The sequence below is a fragment of the Homalodisca vitripennis genome, chromosome X, assembly GCF_021130785.1.
Source record: "Homalodisca vitripennis isolate AUS2020 chromosome X, UT_GWSS_2.1, whole genome shotgun sequence".
NCBI classification, from domain to species: domain Eukaryota; kingdom Metazoa; phylum Arthropoda; class Insecta; order Hemiptera; family Cicadellidae; genus Homalodisca; species Homalodisca vitripennis.
In genome coordinates this window covers 85,560,427-85,584,855 of record NC_060215.1, presented here as the reverse complement: position 1 = coordinate 85,584,855, position 24,429 = coordinate 85,560,427, and the positions used below count along the sequence as shown (strand labels likewise).

Sequence of the window (24,429 nt, the reverse complement as noted above, 5' to 3'; positions counted from 1 at the left end):
TTGCATAGAAATAAAGGTTAAAAATACTTGAATAAAAATATCACATTCATTTATATATATAAAACATTTCAGTTTAAAAAAATTAATTTTAATAATTTTGTACTCAAAAATAAATAGTTCATGACATCAGACCTGAAACAAGCACACTCAACCTCTGTGGGCCATTTTTTTTTACATTTAGTATGTAAATTCATACTTTTGATAGGAGAAGGGTGGATCTTAATCCTTTGCCATCTGCATTAAACTTATATGATCGTCCTCTCAGCTCGCCAGGGCATTAGGTGGCCATGGCTGTTCTCTGAGTGTCCCAGCAAGCTGAGAGGACAGCCACCTGAGACATTTGAGCTAACTGAGAGATAAGTTAGAGCCACACTAGTGGCCTACCGATCCAGAAGGGTTAAGTAATCCTGGGTCTGTAACCTTTCATAACAATTCAGGTTTAGGTCACCTACAGTCTCTTGGCTGTACGGAAGTAACTTTATTCAAATACTCCCCAATATTTTGAGATATTTGGTCATATGCGTATTATTGCATTTTATTCAAATAATTTATTTCTTTACTTTACTAAATATTGTACAGCATGACTATTCAAAACATTGATATGGATATATATTTTTGTAGAAATATACTTTGGAGCATGATTATTAATAAATAAAGTGGTATGGATAAATTTGGCACATGTGGCATAAGCAAATATAGATTGAGGTAATTTAAAAAAAGGGCATGCTATGATGTAGTTAAATAAAAACACAACATACAAGATATTGAAATAAAATTTTATAATTGAAAATAACAAAATTAATAATGCATTTATAGTTATTAGTCAGCAATATTAATATACAAATACATGTATATTAAGCTAAAATATCAGTCAATCTTCAAATTCCTTAATACCAAAAAAAAAAAAAAAAAAAAAAACTATATGACTAACTAATCGTGTTGGCGTATTACCTTTGTGTATATTATCAAGTTACAGAACAGGTGCCAGCATTGATTTGTGCTTGCTTAACCAATATTTTTACATTTAGTATGTAAATTCATACTTTTGATAGGAGAAGGGTCTTAATGTTTTTTGACACCTAAAGCAGAGGAAGATTCCAATCCTTGAAATGTTGAGTTCTTTTTATAGAAAATAATAATGATAGCAAATATACAAAATCCTGTTCCTGTTATCATCCATAGTGAATAAAAGTTTTAAAAGATGAAGAGGATTGCAATCCTCTAAAGATTTAGATTAATAACAGAGTTTACCTTTTACTGAAACAATGTAAGACAGTATGTACTTGGGTTACAACTTGCTTAAAATGCTTAACTTGCTTATTTTCCAGTGAGCCTAGGTAGTATGAAGTCCAATGGTAGAGTGAATATATTATAAATCTTTATTAAATTTTAATGTACAATATATACACAGCATTAATTTTGTCAGAACCAAAATATATAATACTGAAATAACAAGAAACAAATTAAATTGCCCACTCATACAACAACAAACTCACATTTTAATATATGTTATATCCCCTAATGAGGGAAACAGGATTTTCCTGCTTCCCTCACAATCTTTACATTATTAAAAATGAACTTCAAACAAAATATATCCCATTTTGAATGCTTGCAAATAACAAATTAAAATTACTTTGTGGTTGAGGCAGTATTATATTGCAATCGTACTAATCAAATGATTCTGAACCACAATTCCCCTTACATAAGTATTATCAATCCATACTTATACTTATGACAAAAGTAAGGCTTAATCAATTACTAACTAACATATAAAATCTATAAAAAAAATTAATATACAGCAATTTAAAGTACTCATCTACATTACAAAATTACTACCATAGTGATTTGCTTACTGTAGATTTAACAATAAATTTACTCTGTAAAACACTTATATCACAAACTTTTGCTTAATAGGGATGCATTATTTGGAGGTATTTTTCCATTCCAGTTTACATTTAGCTATAACACAACCAATCAAATATACCACACTAAAGAACAATATCTGAATCTTTCATTTACTTTGGAGTTTTTATTGGACTGGAAAACGTACAAACTGACAATTTGGCTATGGTTAAACCAAGAATTATATTCTCAAACAACCCTCCTAACCTCAAAAAATCTCTTCAAATAGTATACCTGGCCCATTGTCATTGTAAAAAGTACAACTGCCTCAAAAAATGACCACAATACAACTCGAGAATTGGTACTTTCATTGATACTACGATGTATTCTATCTCTCACACTCATGTATTCCTGTTCATGTTTTACTCCAGTCAGAGAGGTCGTTAGTTCTTTAATCATCTCTTCCATCTTAGTGTGGTCTGCAACAGTAACAACAGAAATCTAGACATGTGAATGTCAATGAAAAACGTACACATATTTAAGGTAATCTAAAACATTTCATAAATCTGAAACTTGGTGGCTATTATCCAATTTTTTCCATTTTTGGATCACAAAACGTGGAAAATGGATTTTCAAGTGTCATTCACGTATTGACTTGAATGTTTGACGTACAATTTGTTTTGTTGTAAATTTTGTCTTTAGCGGATTTATCGCCATATATTGGTTTGTGCTTGCTTAACCATATGTCTTAATGTGTTTTTGATACCTGAAGAAGATTCCAATCCGTGAAATGTACATTTTTGCAACAAATAATGATAGTAAATTAAATTAAATCCTGTTATAATCCATGATCAATAAAAAGTTTTAAAGATGAAGGGGATTTTGATTCATACCAGAATTAACTTTTTACTGAAACAATGTAAGACAGTGAAGAGCTTGTATCCATTAGAATGCCACTTTCTAATTCACTTAAAATTAGTAGCAACTACAGAACACTGTATTTATAATACAGTAAAAGTCCGATTATCCAAGCTGCCATTTTAACTGAGACTTTTTGAAAGAGATTTATAACTCTTAAACGTGTTCAAAGTACACTGAAAATAGTAAGGCTGTTTTTATGAGTGGGAGCATGGTACACTTTGGTAGCAACATAACACACCATTTACATGACTCTACTGGCCGTTGTTAGTTTGGACAACAATGGTAACAGGTTAGAACATACTGGTTGCAGCAAGGAAGCAGGTCACATATTTTATTGTATAAATGGAACATTTTTATGAATCAATATTGAGTTTTTCTGTAAATAAGGATATTTTATTGCAATCCCCGTATTATCTGAGTTTTTCCGTATCCGAGGTAGCCCTGGTCTCATGTAGCTCAATTAATCAGACTTACCGTATTTCTATAAACTGTTTTAAAAAAGTCTGCGATATGATTTTTAAAAGAACATTAATCACAAGAATCATAGCTGTATACTTTTTCATTTTGAATAAATTACAAGAGTGTACAACAGAGGTGTGAAATGTTGAGGGGGATTGTACTGTGTGGAAGGAAGCAGTAGCCAGATGTTTGTAATTCATAATGACAATTCACAGTTTTACATGTAAAACAGTTGGCCGATTCTAAATTTCAATACCAACAACAGAGCTACTTTCTCATGAAAGCCATTATCAATAGAAACTAGTGTAAAATACTATGCATTCCATTATCGTATTCATTTACTGTGCTGTAAGTCATTTCATGGGTGGTTCCCACGTTCAAAATAGTTATTTTTTATTGATCATCACCTGATGAAATAAAAAAAGTTAGTTTTTTTTTATTCACTGTAATTTCACCCGAATAATTTGGATTTAGCATTAATTCTCAAGAATCAAAGCATCTGAAATTCATATACAAATAATAGGCTACATGGTAAAATCTTTGTTCTAAGGCTTACGCAGCTGATGTCATAACTAACATCAAACTCTTTCAGTTCACACCACATCAAAACATTTCTTACACAATTATCTTCTTGAAATATTTATTTATAACAAAAAGTACTTACAAAAATCCCCCACTATTATCCAAAAGTAATAGAAGAAACTTTACTCTCTTCAGAAAATATAATTAAGAATGAAAATAACTCCAAAAGAAGGTAGTGTGAAATTGTCTAAAAGTTGACAATCGATTATAAAGAAGCCATATTGATCATAACTGCCCAGCGGAAGCTTCAGCCTATCTTGAGAAAGCTCCCCTTCAACTCGCCTATGCAGACGACTGCTAATCATAAGCAGTTTCAGTATAATACTTGTTGGCTGAAGATAGCTCCCCACAGCAAGGCCGAAATATATTTAAGAAGATAAATGTGAACACATTGTTTTGACAAGATATGAACAGGAAGACTTTGATATTAGACATGATGAAGTGTTCAAATTTCTATAAAACCATACATAAAATCAATTCCTGACCATTCAAGGTAGCATGAGTTAATAAACGTCACGGATTGTAAACAAAACAAAAAAGGGAGGTGAGATAAGGATCTGATGTTTGAAAGATTTAAATTTTTACAGTATTAAAACTTGGCATTTCTGTTCCACTCCTACCTTCAAAACATTAAGTTTTCAACAGATTTTTATTTCTATTACAACAACTTCTTTTTTAAGGGGCTTAACTTACTTATACACCTGGGATTAAAAACAAATTCCACTCTTATTAAGTTGTGTTTTTTGTGTTGGATTTTCTTTTTAAGATTCATTTCTCATATAAACAAGCATTCAGATGAAGGGGATGTTAAAATATGCTTATAATTTAAATCATGATTTGAATACAGACTTCTATATGTCAATTATGTCTAATCAGATACTTGTATAATTATCATGTTATTTTCAGTTTTTTCAACTCATTTGATCTTATTAGAAACAACAAATATAAGCAAAAATATTTTAATAATTACAACAAAAGATTTTGCAAACTATTGGGTTAGAGAGAGTTAGCAATGTTGGGAAGGCATCAAGTTAAGATAGCTAACCTCGAATAGGTTACACATCCAGAAAATAGGCTTATCAACTACAAAGTCTTGCAAACCCTGATAACAATATACAGGGTGTACATAAAGTCCTGCACGGGTATAATATTTTCTGAACGATAACAGATAAAGAAACAAGATTTGGTACATCAATACTACACCTAAAAATCTACTTTTTGAAGGAACTATCAGTTTTCTGTAATATCATGGGGACGTCCCGCAAGGAGTCAGAAGGAAATCTTAAATAGGAGCATAGGTCAATATGGACATCATTTTAAAGGGCTTATCTAGCAGAGTTTAATGCCGCAAACCGCACTCAAAAAGATTGATCAGGTTTTCCCCGTTATCAATATATTAGGACCAAATTTGTAACTCTTGAGGATAACTAATGTCATAATTCACTTCTGTACAACTGACAAGCATAATGTAGTAGTTAGCTGCAGTATTCGTTTGGTTGCAGTTTTGCTTTACTGGGGTTATGGCTACTAATAAAATGTAACCAAGTAAAATCTTTGAACAGCCGCCATTTTGTACTGGATCAATCTTTTTGAGTGCGGTTTGCGGCATTAAACTCTGCTAGATAAGCCCTTTAAAATGATGTCCATATTGACCTATGCTCCTATTTAAGATTTCCTTCTGACTCCTTGCGGGACGTCCCCATGATATTACAGAAAACTGATAGTTCCTTCAAAAAGTAGATTTTTAGGTGTAGTATTGATGTACCAAATCTTGTTTCTTTATCTGTTATCGTTCAGAAAATATTATACCCGTGCAGGACTTTATGTACACCCTGTATATTATGCACAATATTCACTCATAAAAAGACATTAAGATTCAACCAACATTTTCAAACAAATTTGTTTGATTACCATGAGCAGGTATTATTTTAAGTTCAGTTTCTTGGTACATTGTACAACATGATCAATCAATTAATATTTAGTTTCAAATTAAACTCCCTTTAAATGATGATTCTGTTATGTTTTAGAATGTATTACTAATTGATTTGATATAATATAATGTGATAAAATAAACACTGACTGCTCAGAAACCTGAATAGACTTGTTAACTTGTTGTAATCCAATTATTTTTTAATAGCAGTTAGCATGTAGTTATTAATTTTTAAATTACATTTGTTAAATTAACATACATTTTTTAATTTTTCAAATTTATTTGGTAATTTAGTAGATCATATGATTATTACTATGTTTATTAATGAAATGATTTTTAGCAACATGTATATTTTATTTTCAAACCAATTGAATCACCATGAAGCTGTACATGTGTGAATTTAAAATGTATTGAATGTGTATGTAAAAAGTAGTTAGTGATCTTGAGAAATGGTATGGCTGAAATTAAGATGTTGAGTGCAATTGAAAACTATTGTGCTAAAAAAATGTTTTTAACTTTTATAAAATACTATTTCCCGTGGCGTCACACACTTATTGTAGCTTTGACTGTCTTATGAGCACTTCTGGTTCAAGTGAATTATATTTCCAATGCTTATGTAGAGTTTGCCTTGTTGCCACGATCAAGAAAATCTGTATGTTTATAGCCAATGTATACCTATATGCACTTTATTATAAAGTGGTCTAACACTCAAGCTTTAAGTTCAATCAGAAGTTTATTTTAAAGACAAATATACATCATAACTTAGTGCCTTCAAATAGTGTTTGGCTATTTAATATACATAACTGTCTCATAATTGCAGTTTATAATGTGCAAGCGCTTTTACAACTTTTATCTTTTGCGACGCTGCCTGGTGGCGAGTTACATCAATGGACATAGCATATAAACCTTCTGCGTGAAAAGATACATATACATATAAATTTTCATAATGATCGGCCAAATAGTTTACGATTCTATAAAGGACTTACAGATAAACATTTATATATATATTTGGCCGATCATTATGAAAATTTGTATGTATATGTATCTTTCTATATATATTATATATAGGTTGGTGGAGAATGACACAGTTACTTCATTAATGAAATGTCATGAGCACTACCAAAACTTAAGAATTAATTTTTACCTGCAGTTTCATCTCCTTCAGCTTTAACATCGGTTTTGGGGGCATCTCCTACTTCCATGTCAAACATAACCACTTTAGGCGTCATGGTGGACATCTGGTTACTGAAGCAGTAGGTGTATTTGCCTGGCAGATGGGCAGCAAATGTGTACTTGCCACTAGTTTCCCGTTCTCCCTGGTATATCACTTTCCCATCTGGTCCAACTATCTTCACATCAATATCCAAAAAGCCTCCTTCGGATATTTCAAATGTCAAACCTGTAAAACATCAAAACTAAATAACTAAGTAAGTTATCAATTGAGAAAGATTTTAAAAGTACAAAATATTTTATCATGATGTATATTCATTGGAAAAAATAGTACTAAAGAGATTAGTACTTGTATATTTTAAGAAATTCATTAGGTACTTCTATTTCAGTCTAAATCTTACACTGCAGAATTATCCCATAGAATTTAGTTAGTTAAAAATTTAAACTTCAAATGTTCACTTGTCTAACTACTGGAGACATAATACTAATCTACTCATAGCAGATGTGGAAGTAAGAAGCTTAAACTAAAACATTTCATTTGCTAGAGAACATATAGTTAACCCAACAATGGAAATGTTCATTTAACACATTAGCTGCCATGAAGGTCAGATCTGACCGGCAGTAAACTACCTCTAAAGACCGTGCTCATCTGACTGCCCAACCCTGTAATTGCCAAGTTTGGACAAGTACTTTATTTACCTACTGTAAATGCTATGTTAATTAATAGTAATTTTTTGTGTAAACTGCATTGAAATCTATTGAATATAATGACATTTGAGCGTCGGCCAGATCTGGCCGGCACAACTTTTTTCTTTCTAATTTTGTATTGAAAATACTACTGCCGGCCAGATTTGACCGTCTTTTGTTTTCTCTTTGTTGCGCGAGTATTTCGTCCACCAATGTTGGTATTAGATGAAGCAGCTGATAAACAGCTGTCATCTACTGTCCTGCGTGCGCAACTATTCTTTTTCTGTGGCTGTAGCTAGCATTGCACAACGAGCATTCCCGCCAAATCTCTTTTACATCTGCTAATAACTAGTGTTCATGTATAGTCTTTTCCTTTTGGTTAGTGAGAACTAAACTTGAGTAAACGACTTCATCATGTGTAATAGAGATGTGAGTGATGACCGTATTCAAAGACTTTTGGACTGTCCAATGTCGAGTGAACCAGATCCTTATGACATTGAAAGTAAGCGAAACTTAGGTTATCTTAGTGGCTCAAGTGTTGACGACACGGATGAAGATCCGGACTTTTTGCCAAGCGAATCTGAGCATGAAAGTAGTGATGGTGAAGGTGAGTCTGCTATGGAAATGGAAACCAATGATGTGAACAGTGACGGTTCTGGTGTAAATGACGGTGAAGTGATGATCGATGAATGGACTGAATTCAAAGGTAGGCAACAGGATTTTCCTTTTACTCGTATTTCTGAGTATCATTTAAATATGGCCAATAATGCTAAGCCTGTAGATTATTATTCAGCTTTTCTTACTGACGAAATTATTCAAATGATGGTCATCGAGACAAACAGAAATGCCAGTAAAGTATTGCGAGAAACCAGATTGAGCTGCAGTAGCAGACTTAAAAAATGGACTCCCACAGATGAGATAGAAATGAGAAAGTTCATTGGTATCCTCATATGGGTGGGTTTGGCAAATCATCCCCGTATCACAAACTATTGGTCTGGCAACATTTTGTACAAGAATTCGGTTGCTTGTCAAGTTATGAGCAGGAACCGTTTTCAGCTGATGCTCCGCCTTTGGCATTTTAACGACCATGCTGACGAAGAACGTGATGGGCGTATTTCAAATATTTTATCCTTGTATCAAGCATGAACGAGTTTTTTTTTTTTAACTGCTGACTGAAAAACAAAATCTGCTGGCCAAGGACCTTGTAATAGACGAGACCATGATTCCCTTCAGGGGGCGACTGTCATTTCAACAGTATATACCGAACAAAGCTCACAAATATGGGCTAAAGATTTTCAAACTATGTGATCAGCTTGGGCATACCTATTGTATAAAAGTGTACATGGGTAAAGGGACAATTCAAAATGAAAATAATGAACTAGTTTCAACCTCAGTGGTCATGGAGCTCATGGAAAATCACTTGGATAAGGGACACATCTTATACATCGACAACTACTACACATCAGTGCAACTTAGCAAAAATCTTTTAGCCAGAAGAACCCACCTGGTGGGTACTGTAAGGGCAAACAGGAAAGGTCTCCCTGCCGAAGGTATGAAAGCACAAATAATAAAAGGAGAAATGAAGGCGCTTGAAAATGCACATGGAATTGTAGTCACAAAATGGAAGGACAAGAGAGAAGTGAGAATGCTGTCTACCAAGCATGAAGTGGAGTACGTTCTTACAGAAAAAAAGATAAAAAAGGTAATGCCATATTCAAGCCATTAGTGATAGTTGAGTACAACAAGGGAAAGATGGGAATCGATGTATCTGACCAACTATCATCATATAGTACTGCTGTTATAAAATCAAGAAGGTGGTACCATAAAGCAGCCGAAGAAATAATCCTCGGGACTGCTGTTGTGAACTCTTGGCTGGCCCACACGGATGCAGTGAAGGCAAGACCTACAGCTTGCGGACGTCAGAAAAAACACTGCATGTCGATCACAACGTTCAAAGTAAATATTGCAATTTCACTGATGGGTCTGGAAAATAACGCTATTACTCCTGTAAAAGGTACTGGTCACCATTATCTGACTGTATCTCAAAACTTTACTGGAGAGGGAAAAACTAAACAACTAAAAGGACGTGATGCCGCCAAGAAACTGGGTGAAGTGAACACATTTTGTGATCAGTGTTCCGAGAAGCCAGAGAAGATCAGAGGTGTGAAGTGTGCTGAAAAGACTGTTTTCGAGCAATTCACAAATAAGGTATTTTTGGACAATAAGTCATGTAATTATTACCAATAATTACCAATTTTGCATTCAATTTTAATTATACTCGTGTTTAGTTTACAACAAATGGTTTTAAAAGAAATACACGTATTTTGCTTTTGATAAAATTAGGTTAGAGTTGGTTTACTCTGTACAACTTGTGTAAAAATTAAACTAAAATTTAGTTAAACCATGATTGTATTTTTTAAATCCCTAAACAGTTACTCTAACACGTACAATATGTTTCAAACAAGAAAATTAATTCATCTTGTAAGTAACTAAATGATTATTATACGGTATCTAATAAATACTGCCAGTCATTTCTGGCCGACACATTACCATGACAACAAGGTCAATTTCAGAGTGTAAATTTAGCACGCCAAAGAGAGAGGACAACAACTGGAGACGTTCCGTGTAATAATAACAACATGGCACATCACTAACAGCACATCAGAGCGACCGCAGGTCGCACCACATGTGAAACAAACATAACCTAAAATAACCTTGCATATTAAAGTTGCCGGTCAGATATAGCCAACACGAAAGCTTACCATGACATACGGCGGCGGCTAGATCTGACCTATGTGGCATTTAAGTGAAAGATCAAAAATATGACTTGGCAGCTAACGTGTTAACAACCTACTGATGCCATATTACTAATCTACTTGCATCGGACGTAAAAGTTATAACAAAATTGGGGATAACAACTACATTCATGTAAACCCTTGATCACCCAAGGTTAAAGCCTTGGCAAAGTCAGAACTTGTTTGAAATATCCATTAATGTTCCGAATATTAAATGTGTGTAAATAGAAAACCAGAAAGAAAATTTTTAGGTAGAGAATATATTTGACTAGAGATTAACCATAAAATACATTATTCTTTGAACTATGTCTGTCATGGAACCCTCTGGATACTACAGAAAATTCCTCTATGGCTCATTTATGATACATGATTCTCCATTATTTTACAAGCAATTCATGTCATTTAGAATTTAAACACAAAGAATTTTAAGTTTACAAAACAAACTCTCCTATAATGGACTAGGTCAATGGGTGAATATTTATGTTAAATTAAATTAATAACATTCAGGTTTTGGAAAATTTGTTGGCCAAAACAATTTTTAATTTAATATAAAATTTGGAACTTATTACTTCTTATTACTAATTTTAATATTCACAAAAGTCCAATTTTGTAGGATAATTATACAATTATCAAAAGCACCAATTTTATGATCAAGAGGTATCTATGGAAATATAGCAACAGCACAAGCAATTATAGCACCCTAAGCGAGAATAATAATCACCACACTTGTTTTCCTCCTGATTGGTAATACCTGTACCTTTTTTTTACAAAATTAACACATTTGAATTTAAAATTGTATTTTTATTTAAACAATTATATACACACAGGTTAGTTTTATTAAATGTTAAATATTATCAAAAACAGACGACATCTCGGCTAGTTTTTAACCAAGTAATAAAACTGTTAATGCTATATGTAAATATTTTGTGAAGTAAAAAGGCAAATCGTTACGATACAAAAAAAAATAGATCCTTTACATAAGTGAATTCAACAGATAGCTATTAGTTCTAGACCCATATGTTTGCGTAAATAGTGCTGATAGATACAAATAAACGCAACCACGAGTGGCTAAAATTAAAATCCAAATATATTTATATAAATAAGCAAAGTTAGTTCTATAAATTATTTTATCTCATATTTACCTCTTAAAAGTTTATAAAATAAAATACTGTACTAGAAATAAGCAAAATTACAAATTATAGTACAAAATAGCCTAAATAGTAATTCACTAAAAGGTTTTAAAATGGCATTTTTAAGAAAGGATTCTAAAAATCAACCTAATATAAGAATTTATAGATCACAACTTATTGTGATGTGTGTGACTTATTGTGTTGGTTTATTTACTCTTAAGTAAATGTACCAGATTTATAAAGAGTACACACAAACTAATTAACTCTCAGGTGAACTGGCCTCGTAATACGAGGCGTGTTTTTTGAAGTAAGGTCCGTTTTGTTTCAGACACTAGTACTAGTTTAAGCAACGAGCGTGTGGGTTGTGTACCAGCATGCCTCGTGAACAACTGTGCTCAGTTTCAGCTCTGTAGTTAACCTGTACGGTTATGTTCTGTACTTTAAAAATATTTAAGACTATCAACTCGTCCGCCAGGTGTAAGTTTCTCTCAGTGATACAGCTTTTGTCAGCAAGAAACCTGCCTGCTGCAAATGTTCAGCAACATATTTACGAAGTGTGTGGTGATACTGTTATGAGTGAAAGCAAAGTGCGTAAGTACAACGATTCAAAGATAGCCGTGACAATCTCCATGATGAGGACCGCTCCGGTCACCCTTCTTTGGTTATAGACGTTTTGGAGGCAGTTGAAGCAAGGATTCGAGAGAACAGGCACTGCACAATAACAAGTCTTTCAAATGAATTTCCTGACGTGTCGACAATGCTTTACAACATTCTTTATGAACACCTAAAGTTTAGGAAACTGTACTCCCACTGGATCCCAAAACTCCTTACAGAGGATCACAAAAACCAAAGATTTGAGTATGCGATGAAGTTCTTGAGTTGTTATCAAGAAAATGGTGATGGCTTCTTGAGTTAGATCATAACTGGAGACAATACATGTGTTTCGCATATTACACCTGAATTGAAGCAACAGAGCATGGAATGGAGACACACACAGTCGCCTGTAAAGGTGAACATCAGTGGCATCAGTGTTTTGAGGTAGGCATGGTGCTTTATTGGTCGATGTCACGTAATGAGAAACCACTATCAATGTAGAAGCATACTGCCAAACCCTGACAAAGCTACACAGAGCGATTCAGAACAAAAGACATAGCATGCTGACAAAGGACATGCTTCCACATCCAATGTTAAAACACATAATTATTTGTGATTTCCACCCTCTAAAACTACATATAGTTTTTTTGGAGTGACAAGCAGAATACATAATTAATGTTGAAATAATGTTCACTATTCTGGCCATGGAAAACTTTAAAAAAAAACAATGTTTAACCTTGTAAAGAGAACTGTTTGTTGAATGGTGACTGCCCTGCGCTGATAGTGATGTAAATTACATTAATATTTATATATTAATTTCTAAGATTGAAACCTAGCCAAACCATATTGTTCTTGTTCTTGGAAATATCTATTATGTTATTTGGTCCATTGACATTTTACTTTCAGTCCTTGGGATGGTCATGAATATTGATGATTCCATATCAATAAAAAAAAAAAATTATTGGTTACAATTCAATGTATAGTCATTCAAGTATAAAAATATTAGTTATAAGAGTTTAAAACTAAGGTTATAACACAAAACGTATTCATGGTAGAAGCAATTACTTTAGTGCAATAGAAAGAGAACAGATTATATATTTTTTGTTGGTATTAGCGACTTCCAATAATACATCATTTTTTTAAAACAACAAACCAAATATCAAGTTGTTTTAGCAATCCATACTAGTAAAATTTCAACACAAACAAGTTAGTTGTCTTTTATTTATTCTGTTCATAAAAACGTTGATTGGAGTATTAAACGTACTTATTTCTAGACAGGGTAATTCCATGTCAGTTCAACCAGGCCATCTCACCCACCATCTCAGATTTTGATGAAACTTGGCTTGTTTGTTCTACCCATGAAGATAAGTCACCATGCCAAATTTTAACACTCTACCTCTTACCCTTCCCTTTTTATAGCCTTTCAAAGTTTTGCATGTCCGCAAATTCTAACCTATGGATATCGCAAAATGAAGGACGCTTACGTTTCAAAAATAATTTGTAACTTTTTTATTTACCATTAAATCTCCATGAAAATTTATAGGCTTATTCTTAAAACAATGAAGATTCTAAAAAAAAATACCTTAAACCTCTAAGTTAACCTACTAGGGCTGAAAAAAATATTTTGTTTGCATCTTTGTATTTTTTTTAAACGAAGACATAGTTTAGCGTTACATTAAATATGGTCGAAAGGGTATGTGATAATCACAAAAACTTTTTTTTCTAAATAATCCTTACTAAATAAGCTATCAAATGATGAAAAAATATTAATGGGGTTTTGACACCTTTGTTGTGTTTCATTACATTAAATAATAGGTTTCAAATTTATTTTTTCCGTCCAATTATACTGAGCAATAAGGATTTCCAGGGATTATAATGATCTCTAGGCTTGCATTATTATTCAGGATATCTGAAGGTATATTTTATTATTCAATTCATAACATCATATTTTAACCTGAATCATCTTGTTCAAAGAACTTAATTTCAAACAAACTCAAAAATTAAAAATAAACAATAGGTGTTAACTTACCTATATAAACTATTTAATATTTCCAACATCTTAATTACATTCCAAATTTTACAGGAAAACATTTAATGGAGTTTTGAAAATTTCTCTTCAATTGAGCTGACACATTTTTCTGGAAACCTATAGGTTCTTCAGGTCGAAATGTAAGGAGGATCAACAATTGCAAGTACATGAGGTATCGGCACGGGGCAAATGTCCTCTAGCTTTGGCCAATGAAATGATGGTGATGGCCCTGCAGGATGCATAAATTTAACAGTCACATCACCTTCTTCTTTATTCCCTTCAGTTATGTGATTCTAAAGTACTATAGATCATATTTACAAGCCACGTAGCATGATGGATTCAAATTTTCTTCTGTCACAAATGATGTTGATTTATTCCTCAAGTTAAACGTCAGGGCAGGTTTCTCATCGGAACTGATCCTCCTTGCTTCCAAGTTCCCTGAACTGTCTATCGGATTAAAGTTATGGAAGCTTTTGGTTCCATGGACTGTTTGTACGTCCTCAAAGCGTTCTAAGTCAGAACGTGTTTTAAGCATATCATCTATTGAAATAAAACAAAAATTAACTTTTGTAATGTTTGATTTACAAACTCATACAAATGTGATGGAGACAGAATCTAATTACCAAGAGGCCTCTGAAGACTTTCCTTTTTTCACGGTGCCTCCAATTCCATCGCATTCTGTCTTCCCATGGCTAGTTGCGAAAACGACCACTGTGCCTTGATCTTAAAATCTTGTTCATGCAAGCAGAAGTTGATAAAATTAAATTTATTTTTATATTGGTCTGCACAGCGATCACTGAAGTAGTGAATCTCTGTTACATGTGAATAATTTTCTTTAATGTACTCTGACATTAAGGTTGATTTCCAAATAAATGATTTAGTTTTTGCCAAAGTTAAGGGTTACCCCCACTGGCCTGCAAAAGTACTGAGTGTGGACAGTGTAACTCATAAAAATGTAAAAAAATATGAGGTAGAATTTTTTGCTACACATGAGACTTCGAAACTCAACAAAGGGGATATATGTTATTATTGTGATAACAGATTAAAGTACACACTAGAAGTGGTTGCTTCAAAACACAGGGAAAAATATAAAAAAGCCCTGTTTGAAGTTGGCAAAGCTAGCGAGCTTATGAAAACTCCTGGCAAAACAACCAGTCCATCGGTAGTTAAAATTATAGAATCACAAATTTCTCAGCTACATCAGTCTGAAGTTCCTCAGAGTTCGACACCTATTTCTCAACAGAGAGATAGACTCACACCTAATATGAGCGAGGGCTTACCTACATTATGTTTAACCAAAGATGTGGCTGTTAACACCCCTGAGTACCTGGATTTGAGTTTCCAGGTGGGTGCTTTAACAGATAGATGTATTGAGCTAGAAAAGGCATTAATTGAAGAAAAAAATCTGAATTCTGCAATGAAACCACACCCAAGTAATGATTTCTTCACAAAAATTCTTCAGCAAGAACTAAATAAAAACAAAATGGAAAATGAAAACTTGAAATCAGTTATTGATATTTTACAAAATGACAATAAAAAACTATTGGAGGAAGTAAATCAGCAAAGAAATTCCTCTAAATGTCTCCAATGTTATCCACCTCTGAACAACTCGTGGCACACAGTTAAAAGAAGATCAAGTAGTTTGCACAATCTAAATGTAGGTAAAATTGAATGTGAAAATGCGTATGCTGTGTTATTGAATGAAAATTCCAACTACAACAAAGAATCAATATCAGAAGAAGAAATAAAGACAAGAAAATCAAGTGAACAAAGTAATAAGAAAACAATAACTAAAAATGTCAAAACTAATGTTTCTTGTAAAATGGAAATAAATAAGAGTAAACCCAAAATACTGATACTCGCTGACAGTCATGGAAAGAGTCTTGGTAATATGATTGAACAACGGAGCTCGGCTAATGTTTGCTCATTTATTAGACCTGGGGCAAAGTTTGGTTAGGTCACTGAGGATGTCAAAGAGCTTACTAAGGAGTTGTCTAATGATGATCATTTATTAGTAATAGCGGGCACAAACAATATTGAAAGCACCAGCATTGAACAACTACTGAAAGATATACAGACGCTGATAAAAAAACTCCAAGCACACCAATCTTGTACTGGCTACGGTTCCCATGAGATTTGACACCCCAAACCTGGATCTAAAAATATCTACAGTTAATGTAGAGATTGAAAACATAGCTAAAAATCATCCAGAACTAAAACTTCTTCCTATACACATCTTTCCTCGACATGTATTCACTAGCCATGGGCTACATATGAATAAAAAAGGAAAGGTGAAGACTGCTGAAATGTTATTAAAATTGTTACAAAATAATTCCTCTCCAGTAAAAGAAACAAATATGGCAACAAATGATCGAATCACAGTACTGGAGGTAGAGATGAGTCAGATTATAGAGCAATATAAAGATGACCCATCGGTTGGTTTTGCACACACTATATCATATGATTTCCATGAAACAAAAAAACATATGTCTGCTGGGGTAGCAGTTGTATTCAAGCAAAAGTTTAGTCGGCCCCACATATCAGATCTCATTTATAAAAATCTAGCTTACCAGAAGGTACCTAATGGATCATCAGTGTACAGCCTTGTAACAAAACAAAAGTACTACAGTAAGCCTACCAACAATGACTACAATGATGCATTCTACCAGCTCGATCTAGACTTCAAGTCGAAAGGACTGAAAACATTGATTTGTTCTGCTATGGGCTGTGTTAGGGACCGTATTCGACCGCAACACTTTGCACAAAATATTCTGCAGTTTCAACGCTCAACGGGAGCCACAATATACGTAATTTCTTATGACCAGACAGCACAAAGAGAACTGTGGAATGGGCTCACCCATAGTGAGTTTGTAGAGACCCTGAGAAAACTGTTTTCAACACCAAGGCCAGTAGAGGAAGCTCAGCAGATGGACCAATCAAAAGCTACTGATGTCACTTATACCCCTTCTGCAACATCCACAGTCCACCGTCCTTATGCCATTTTCACTGCTTCTGAGTCTTCTCATCAGTCTGCAGGAGTCTTGCTCGGTGAAACTTCTATTACAAATCTTTGTTGCATGAGTGATGAACTGAGAGTACACACTGTTGGTGTAGGGAACGATCCAGAACATTGTGTTTCCTTTGTAAATAATTCAAATGTGAATAGTACCGTAAGTTTAGCTAGTTCAATAGGTTTTTTAGGAATGTAGGGAATGACAAATGTTATGCTAGTAACATTAAAACGTCAAATAAATTAAAAATTCTTCAGGTAAATATACAGTGTGTGAGAAACAAATTACTAGAATTAGAAAGCTTCTGTAAGGAGCATGACATTGAGGTGATCAGTCTGTCCGAACACTGGCTCACTTCAGAACAGGTGGATATATATACACCTCAAGGTTATGTTCCAGTTAGTTTTTTTTGTAGAAAATTTTTCAAAAATGGAGGGTCAGGAATTTTAGTAAAGCTGGGTACTGAAGTTGGAGTGATTGAAATGAATGAGTATTGTTTGGAAATGGATATTGAGTTAAGTTGTGTAAAATTAATTTTGCAGAATTTGTTTGTTATTTCTCTTTACAGGTCGCCTCAAGGTAACATTAATACATTTTTTTGAAAAATTTGAATTGGCCATAAAGAAAATTATATCTAAAGACACAAAAGTTATTATCTGTGGAGATTTTAATATAGAGATGTTGCAAACTAGTAACCAAAATTCGATTCGATTTCTAAACTTATTAAGATCACTCAACATTTACTGTACTTATTTGGCACCAACAAGAGCTAACTCTTGCATAGATAATATATTGGTAAATTTCTCTAAGGATTTGTATACTGTAAACTCTGTAGATGGCCACTTTGCAGATCATATTCCACTTGTAATCAGTTTAAAATATGTTGACCTAGGCTTAAATTGTACATCAAAAAACAAAATTTCTAAAACATTCTTTCGTTCTCAAAGTGTAGACAATATTGAATTTTTTATTGAGGAATTGAAGAAAGAAAAGTGGAATATGATCACTGATTTTAAATTAGGAAAGATAAATGTTTCAACAATGTTTGACAGTTTTTTTAGCCACTATATTAATCTATGGCATTTTTGCTCACCATTAATTAGTAAAAAACGACGAGGTAATAGTAAACTACACTGTAGAAAAAATAAAATAAAATGGTACAATTGTGAACTTGCTCAGGAAAGAGATTATATGTTAAGTTTATATAATATTTATAAAAACATGTTGAGGAATGGATCAGAACATACTGAGTTAGCTCACAATGCATATCTCTTTTGTAAAAAAAGCTATAGGGCACATCTAACCTCTGCCAAAAAAATAGCCTGTGAAAAGTACATAGACCAAGCACAAAATAAGTGCAAGGCAGCTTGGGAGGTTATATCTCAAGAACACTCTCCAAATTCTACTAGAGACATCACACTTGACCCTGAACAATTAAATTATCATTTTAAACATTCTGTTGATGAATTGGCAAGTCTAATTCCAGACACTAACACTAACATTTATGATTTACTAGGAAGTAGACTGATCAATCCAAATTCTTTTAATTGGACAAATATTAATTCAGAAGATGTACAAAAAATAGTTTCTAAATTCTCAAATTCTAAAAGTTCTGATGTTTATTGGATTTCTAATCATTTATTGAAAAAAACAATTGGTTTAATTAAGGAGCCGCTTTCTTTCATAATAAACAAATGTTTAGAATGGGGTTACTTTTCAAATATGTTAAAGATATCTAAGATCACACCAATTTTCAAAAAAGGGGATAAAAATCTTCCTCAAAATTATCGCCCAGTCTCAGTTGTCCCTACTTTTTCCAAAGTCATTGAATCCATAATGTATAATCAACTTAGTAATTATTTTGAAAAAAATAACCTCCTTTCTGAATCTCAATTTGGATTCAGGACAGGCCGTTCAACAGTTGCTGCAGTAACCAAAGTAGTTCGTGAGGCATTGCAGGCATTTGAAAATAAGCAGTCAGTTTCTCTTTCTCTATTAGATTTAAGTAAAGCATTTGATTGTGTTCCATTAAATAGTATTTTAACTAAATTAGACTTTTATGGAATATCTTCAAAGTCTATGAAAATTATTGAGTCGTATCTAATAAATCGTAGACAGTATGTAAGTTTAAGGGGGACACAATCATCACTAATAGATGTTTCCTTAGGCGTTCCTCAAGGTTCTGTCCTTGGACCCTTCTTTTTCCTTGTGATAATTAACGATTTATCAAAAAATGTTGGTGTGAATTCTGTCATCTATGCTGACGATTCAACTCTGTTCTCCTGTCATAATAATCTGGAAAGTTTAAAGGCTACAATGACTGCAGCTCAAAGTAATGCTCAGAAATGGTTCACAACAAATAAACTTCTCTGCAATGAAAGTAAAACGCAAAACATATTGCTTAGCCTTTCTCAAAACGAACACCAATCTGTTAATTTACTGGGAATTTGCATTGACACGAAATTGAGTTGGAATGATCATGTTAACGGATTAAGCAAAAAACTTTCGAGAGTTGCTTTTCTGTTTTGGAAATTAAGATCTATAATATCTACTGAGTACCTTAGGACAGCGTATTTTGGATTATTCCAATCACATATTGCTTATGGCTTGATATTATGGGGCCATTCTGTAGCAGTGTCAGATCTGTTAATAATCCAAAAAAAGGTTATTAGAACCATTTGTCATGCTGCACCATTAGATCATTGCAAATGCCTATTTATACAATTACAAATACCTACCATTATTAATCTCTACATTTACCATATTATATTATACACTAAAGCTAACCTCAGAAACTTTTTCATTAGAAATCAATTTCATACACACAACACCAGAAATAAAAATAAGCTTGACATTCCTCAACATCGACTGGCCAAATTTGGAACATCCCATATGGTAAATTGTGTAAGATTTTTTAACAAGCTTCCAGAAATTGCTCATGTTACTCCCATAAGTAATTTAAAAAGAAAATTTTATTTGTGGCTTTTAGATAATCCATTTTATTCAATTGACGAGTTTTTAAATATGGATGTCAATATTCAGTTTTAAATCATTGGGTTTTAATTTTAAACTATATATTTATTTTACAACTGTAAGGTAAATGTTTTTGAGTCTCTTAAATGTTTTGTGGTTTTCAATGATAGTTTGTTTCTATATTAGTATGTTTTATACTAAAAGTGTATTGACAATGCCTATTTCATTGTATATATGATCAACGGCAATAAATATCTTATGTCTTATGTCTTATGACACAATTTCTTGAATTTTGTAGACCATAGAAACATCATGTTTCATGTCATCGGATATTATACAGAGACAACACTAATCTTTCATTTTCAACACTGCTTAGGTTAACTATAACAGGGTGTACAGTGCAGGAATCAGATGTCCAGTGGTATCCCTGGGCTTCATCCTGGATCGTGAACGAGTAATTTTCACTGAAGTCCAATGACACTACAGGTTTTGAAAAACTTTGATTGCGACTTAGCAATGACGGAGTGGGGAATAAGTTTTTCCAATTTAGATGTTAGGTTTTAAATATAGCCTTCAATGTTTGCTGTTTGAGTAATCACTTGAGATCTGTCGGTTGAAACCCACTGATTAAATTCAATTGAGTCGTCTTCGTCATAATCTTCAAATTTTGTAAGTAAAAAACTTGTTAGATTTTCCTTTGGTGGGCATAGGCTACAGTGCCTTAACATACATTCTCTACTTTGGTTTTCACATACACCAACATTTTTGTCAGGTCTTTGTAGTTTTCTTCAAAGTGTGCTGCATGAATTAGTGCTGTGTTTCTGATGAATAGTGCGAATAGATATTACTTTTTTTTAAAACAATAAAAAACCCAATTAAATGTGTTATTATCAAATTTTGTACTGTTTTAAAGTTAAACCTTGATTTAATAGAATGTCTGCTATTTATCAAATTCCAGTAAAAAAAAAAAAAAAAAATACTTCTAGGACATGGTAAAACCTGTAAAAACCGAAATGTTACAACTTATATTTAACATAACATAAAACACAACAAAGGTGTCAAACCCCATTAATATTTTTTCATCATTTGATAGCCCATTTAGTAAGGATTATTTAGAAAAAAAAGTTTTTGTGATTATCACATACCCTTTCGACGATATTTAATGTAACGCTAAACTATGTCTCCGTTTAAAAAAAATACAAAGATGCAAACAAAATATTTTTTTCAGCCCTAGTAGGTTAACTTAGAGGTTTAAGGTATTTTTTTCTAGAATCTTCATTGTTTTAACCCTCTAAGTGGCAAGCGACGTCTTAGAAGTCGCTTCACATTGCCGCTTATTGCTAGGCAACCGATAATTATTTTTATGCCTAGTTTGCACAGTTGCGTTCACCACTAAATTTCAAATACATTTCATATAGTATCATCAACATCACGATGAAATAATCAATGGTACTAACTGAAATAATCCGGTACTTTGGGATTATACCGACCACACCCAGACATGAATCGTTATTTGACATTTTGCTTCTACTGATTACTAGATTAGCGTAAAACAATATTTCGTCAATATAAAACAGGAATTGTCTTATCGCAAACCCCTCCCCATCCTCAGACAGAGGTCAAAGTTGAGCGGTCTAGTAGATAACGTGATTGCAGAGTCGCGTCGCTTTGTTGTACTTTCGTGTTTTACCTCTACATTTCTCCAAACACTAAAATTCAACAAAAACAAACATTACCAAACTAAAACTAAACTCTTTATTGAAAAAAACACTAAAAACTTGTTTTTATTCTTGATCACATTCCGCCACCCAAAATGGTGCTGCCCCGCGCTGATGTCAACAAAAGAAAAACATCCCTCGAGATAGTACCTATCAGTAAAATATCAAATTCTAGAGGGGCTGATCAGAAATTAAATTGAATTGTAATGAAAAGGCAATTATGTACCGTGCAAATCAAGTGATGCCGCGCGGCCTGCTGTAATCGGATTCTCGAGAAAGATAAGATAACAGAGACAACAATACCGATTACAATACCTGGAAATGCTTGTAAGTTTTTAATTTTGTAATTAAAGAGTTGTTTCTTCGTTCTATCATGTTTGTTTCTATAAATTTATATTTTTGTGTTCTTCATACTGGTGTGGTCGGTATAATCCCAAAGTACCAATAATCCTAAGTTTTCTCCCGCGGTCTGTTTTTTTACTGAGGGAAAGGGAGGAAAAGGCAAGCAACTTCTAGCGATTCTGACTAGAAAAAGTGTTTTTTCTAGATTCAGTTTTTCCCATATAACTTTTACAGTGTTGTAAATAGAAAAACTATTATTGAAGGTTTTTTGTTTAGAATTAAATTGTGAATAAAGGTTGAATTTAACATAATCTCCTAGGAATGACATTTTTAAAGTTACAGAACGTAAAAATGAAAAGTTTGGTGGAGAAAAAAACGTTTTTTTTGAACATTTGTGTGGATATCATAAAAAAAAGGTTAAGGTAAGTAAAAAATAACTATACTATGTTATTCTGTAGTTTATTACGAAACATTAATATATAACAAGCATTGGTCATATTAGAATTTGCATTTTATTTTTAAATTATAAGATAGTCCTGCTTGACTCTGAAAAATAGCCCGCCATTCTAGCAACATATTACCGCCACTTAGAGGGTTAAGAATAAGCCTATACATTTTCATGGAGATTTAATGGTAAATAAAAAAGTTACAAATTATTTTCGAAACGTAAGCGTCCTTCATTTTGCGATATCCATAGGTTAGAATTTGCGGAAATGCAAAACTTTGAAAGGCTATAAAAAGGGAACGGTAAGAGGTAGAGTGTTAAAATTTGGCATGGTGACTTATCTTCATGGGTAGAACAAACAAGCCAAGTTTCATCAAAATCTGAGATGGTGGGTGAGAAAGTGATTTTTCTTTGGTTGAATTGATGTGGAATGACCCGACAGTGTAATTCCCTCTTTCCATTGTTACCAAAATATTATTGTCTTTCCTTTGCAAAAGTCTTTTTAGTGACTAAACTTCCCCACACGCCACATCTGGCCATACCTAAGCGATACATGATCACACACAAACATGTGGCCACACCTGATCTAGAGCTTAAGATGGTATTAGATTGTTTTAAACATCTAATATTGAATTACTATGTAGGCTAATGACAGTACTGTCAAATATAGTCACTTAAGACTAGCTCAATTCATATAAGAGCTCCTAAATCAGGAACAGAGAGTACACAAGATATCGAGTAAGGCAAATTATTTTCTTATATATGATTTTGCTGATTCAGGAATGTCTCTCTTACCTGTACACTTGTGTTTGCAACACATTTAACAGATTTTTCCTGTCATTTTGTATAAGTTGGAACAGTGATTCTTTCTGTACTTGAGGACAAAAACTGGTCGACAATATATTTAAAACGTTAGCCATAGGTTTAGTCTGATAGTTCATAACCTACAAGTTACACCCTAAAGAATCTGATAGCGATAGGCGTTTATAGAGGTAATTTCAGCAGTAAGTGTTAAATTATGAGTTACCCTACAATACTATTCTATTTTAATTGCTTAAAAAATGTCCTTACCCAATTTAGTTCCAATTTCTACTTTATCGAAGAAACATTCTTCGGCATGGGCATCTACAGTAATAAAGTAAGCTTGAGATCCTCTTAGCGCAGCCAAACTCAGCAAAACCATTAATACCAACATATTTGGCTTTAAAACACGACCTTCTCCGCAAATATTTTAATCAAAGATTCTAAAAAATAGTTTTAACAATAATAAAACAATAGTTCAACAACCATACGTCAGTCATAACTAATAACTCCTACGCAACATTCATTCTGCTTGTATTTCTGCTTATGTAGTCAACAAACGAAACTAGTGATGTGGATGTGGCCGTGGCCCAGTGTATCCAACTGTTCATATAAAATGAAAGTGCACTGTCCTCGTACCACAGATAACAGGTATGTATAAATTAAGCATCTTACATTACATGTCCCTTTGCTCTCTACTGTGGAGCATTGGAAGGACGTTAGACAGAACGTTTTGCTACAGCAATTAGACTTAATAAGATTAAAAGTAAAGGATTTTGCCGAAGATTCTTTCTTCTTCACATAGTGCATAATTATATTAAAGCACTTAAATCGGAATAACTTTCATATGAATTCTGTAAAAATCTTCAACATTTATAACGAGTCTGCATAAATTCATAGTGCATTTCCTATTTAGTATTTTTTTTAACTATGATGATCTGCTATCACTAATCTTTTAATCTTTTCAGCAGTTGTGGTATATCTGGGGTTTTATATTATG

The 24,429-nt window shown here is 33.1% G+C and overlaps 1 protein-coding gene across 1 annotated transcript; it reads right to left on the bottom strand.

Annotated features, from left to right (window-relative positions):
- Positions 1-755: 755 nt before the first annotated feature.
- On the bottom strand, positions 756-23,991 carry LOC124369295 (transmembrane emp24 domain-containing protein-like). Its single transcript, XM_046827228.1, has 3 exons — positions 23,700-23,991; positions 6,879-7,133; positions 756-2,321 (listed from the first exon to the last, which is right to left on the bottom strand). Exons 1-3 carry the CDS (start codon positions 23,821-23,823, stop codon positions 2,092-2,094), a joined length of 609 nt encoding a protein of 202 aa, XP_046683184.1. The 5' UTR covers positions 23,824-23,991; the 3' UTR covers positions 756-2,091.
- Between the last annotated feature and the right edge of the window lie 438 nt (positions 23,992-24,429).

Excerpts from the sequence above, each read along its gene's own strand:
- LOC124369295 (XM_046827228.1), bottom strand. The coding sequence starts at position 23,823 with ATGTTGGTATTAATGGTTTTGCTGAGTTTGGCTGCGCTAAGAGGATCT. Across the intron at positions 7,134-23,699 it reads AGAAATTGGAACTAAATTGG|GTTTGACATTTGAAATATCC; the intron begins GTAAGGACATTT and ends GATGTTTTACAG. Across the intron at positions 2,322-6,878 it reads TGAAGGAGATGAAACTGCAG|ACCACACTAAGATGGAAGAG; the intron begins GTAAAAATTAAT and ends TTACTGTTGCAG.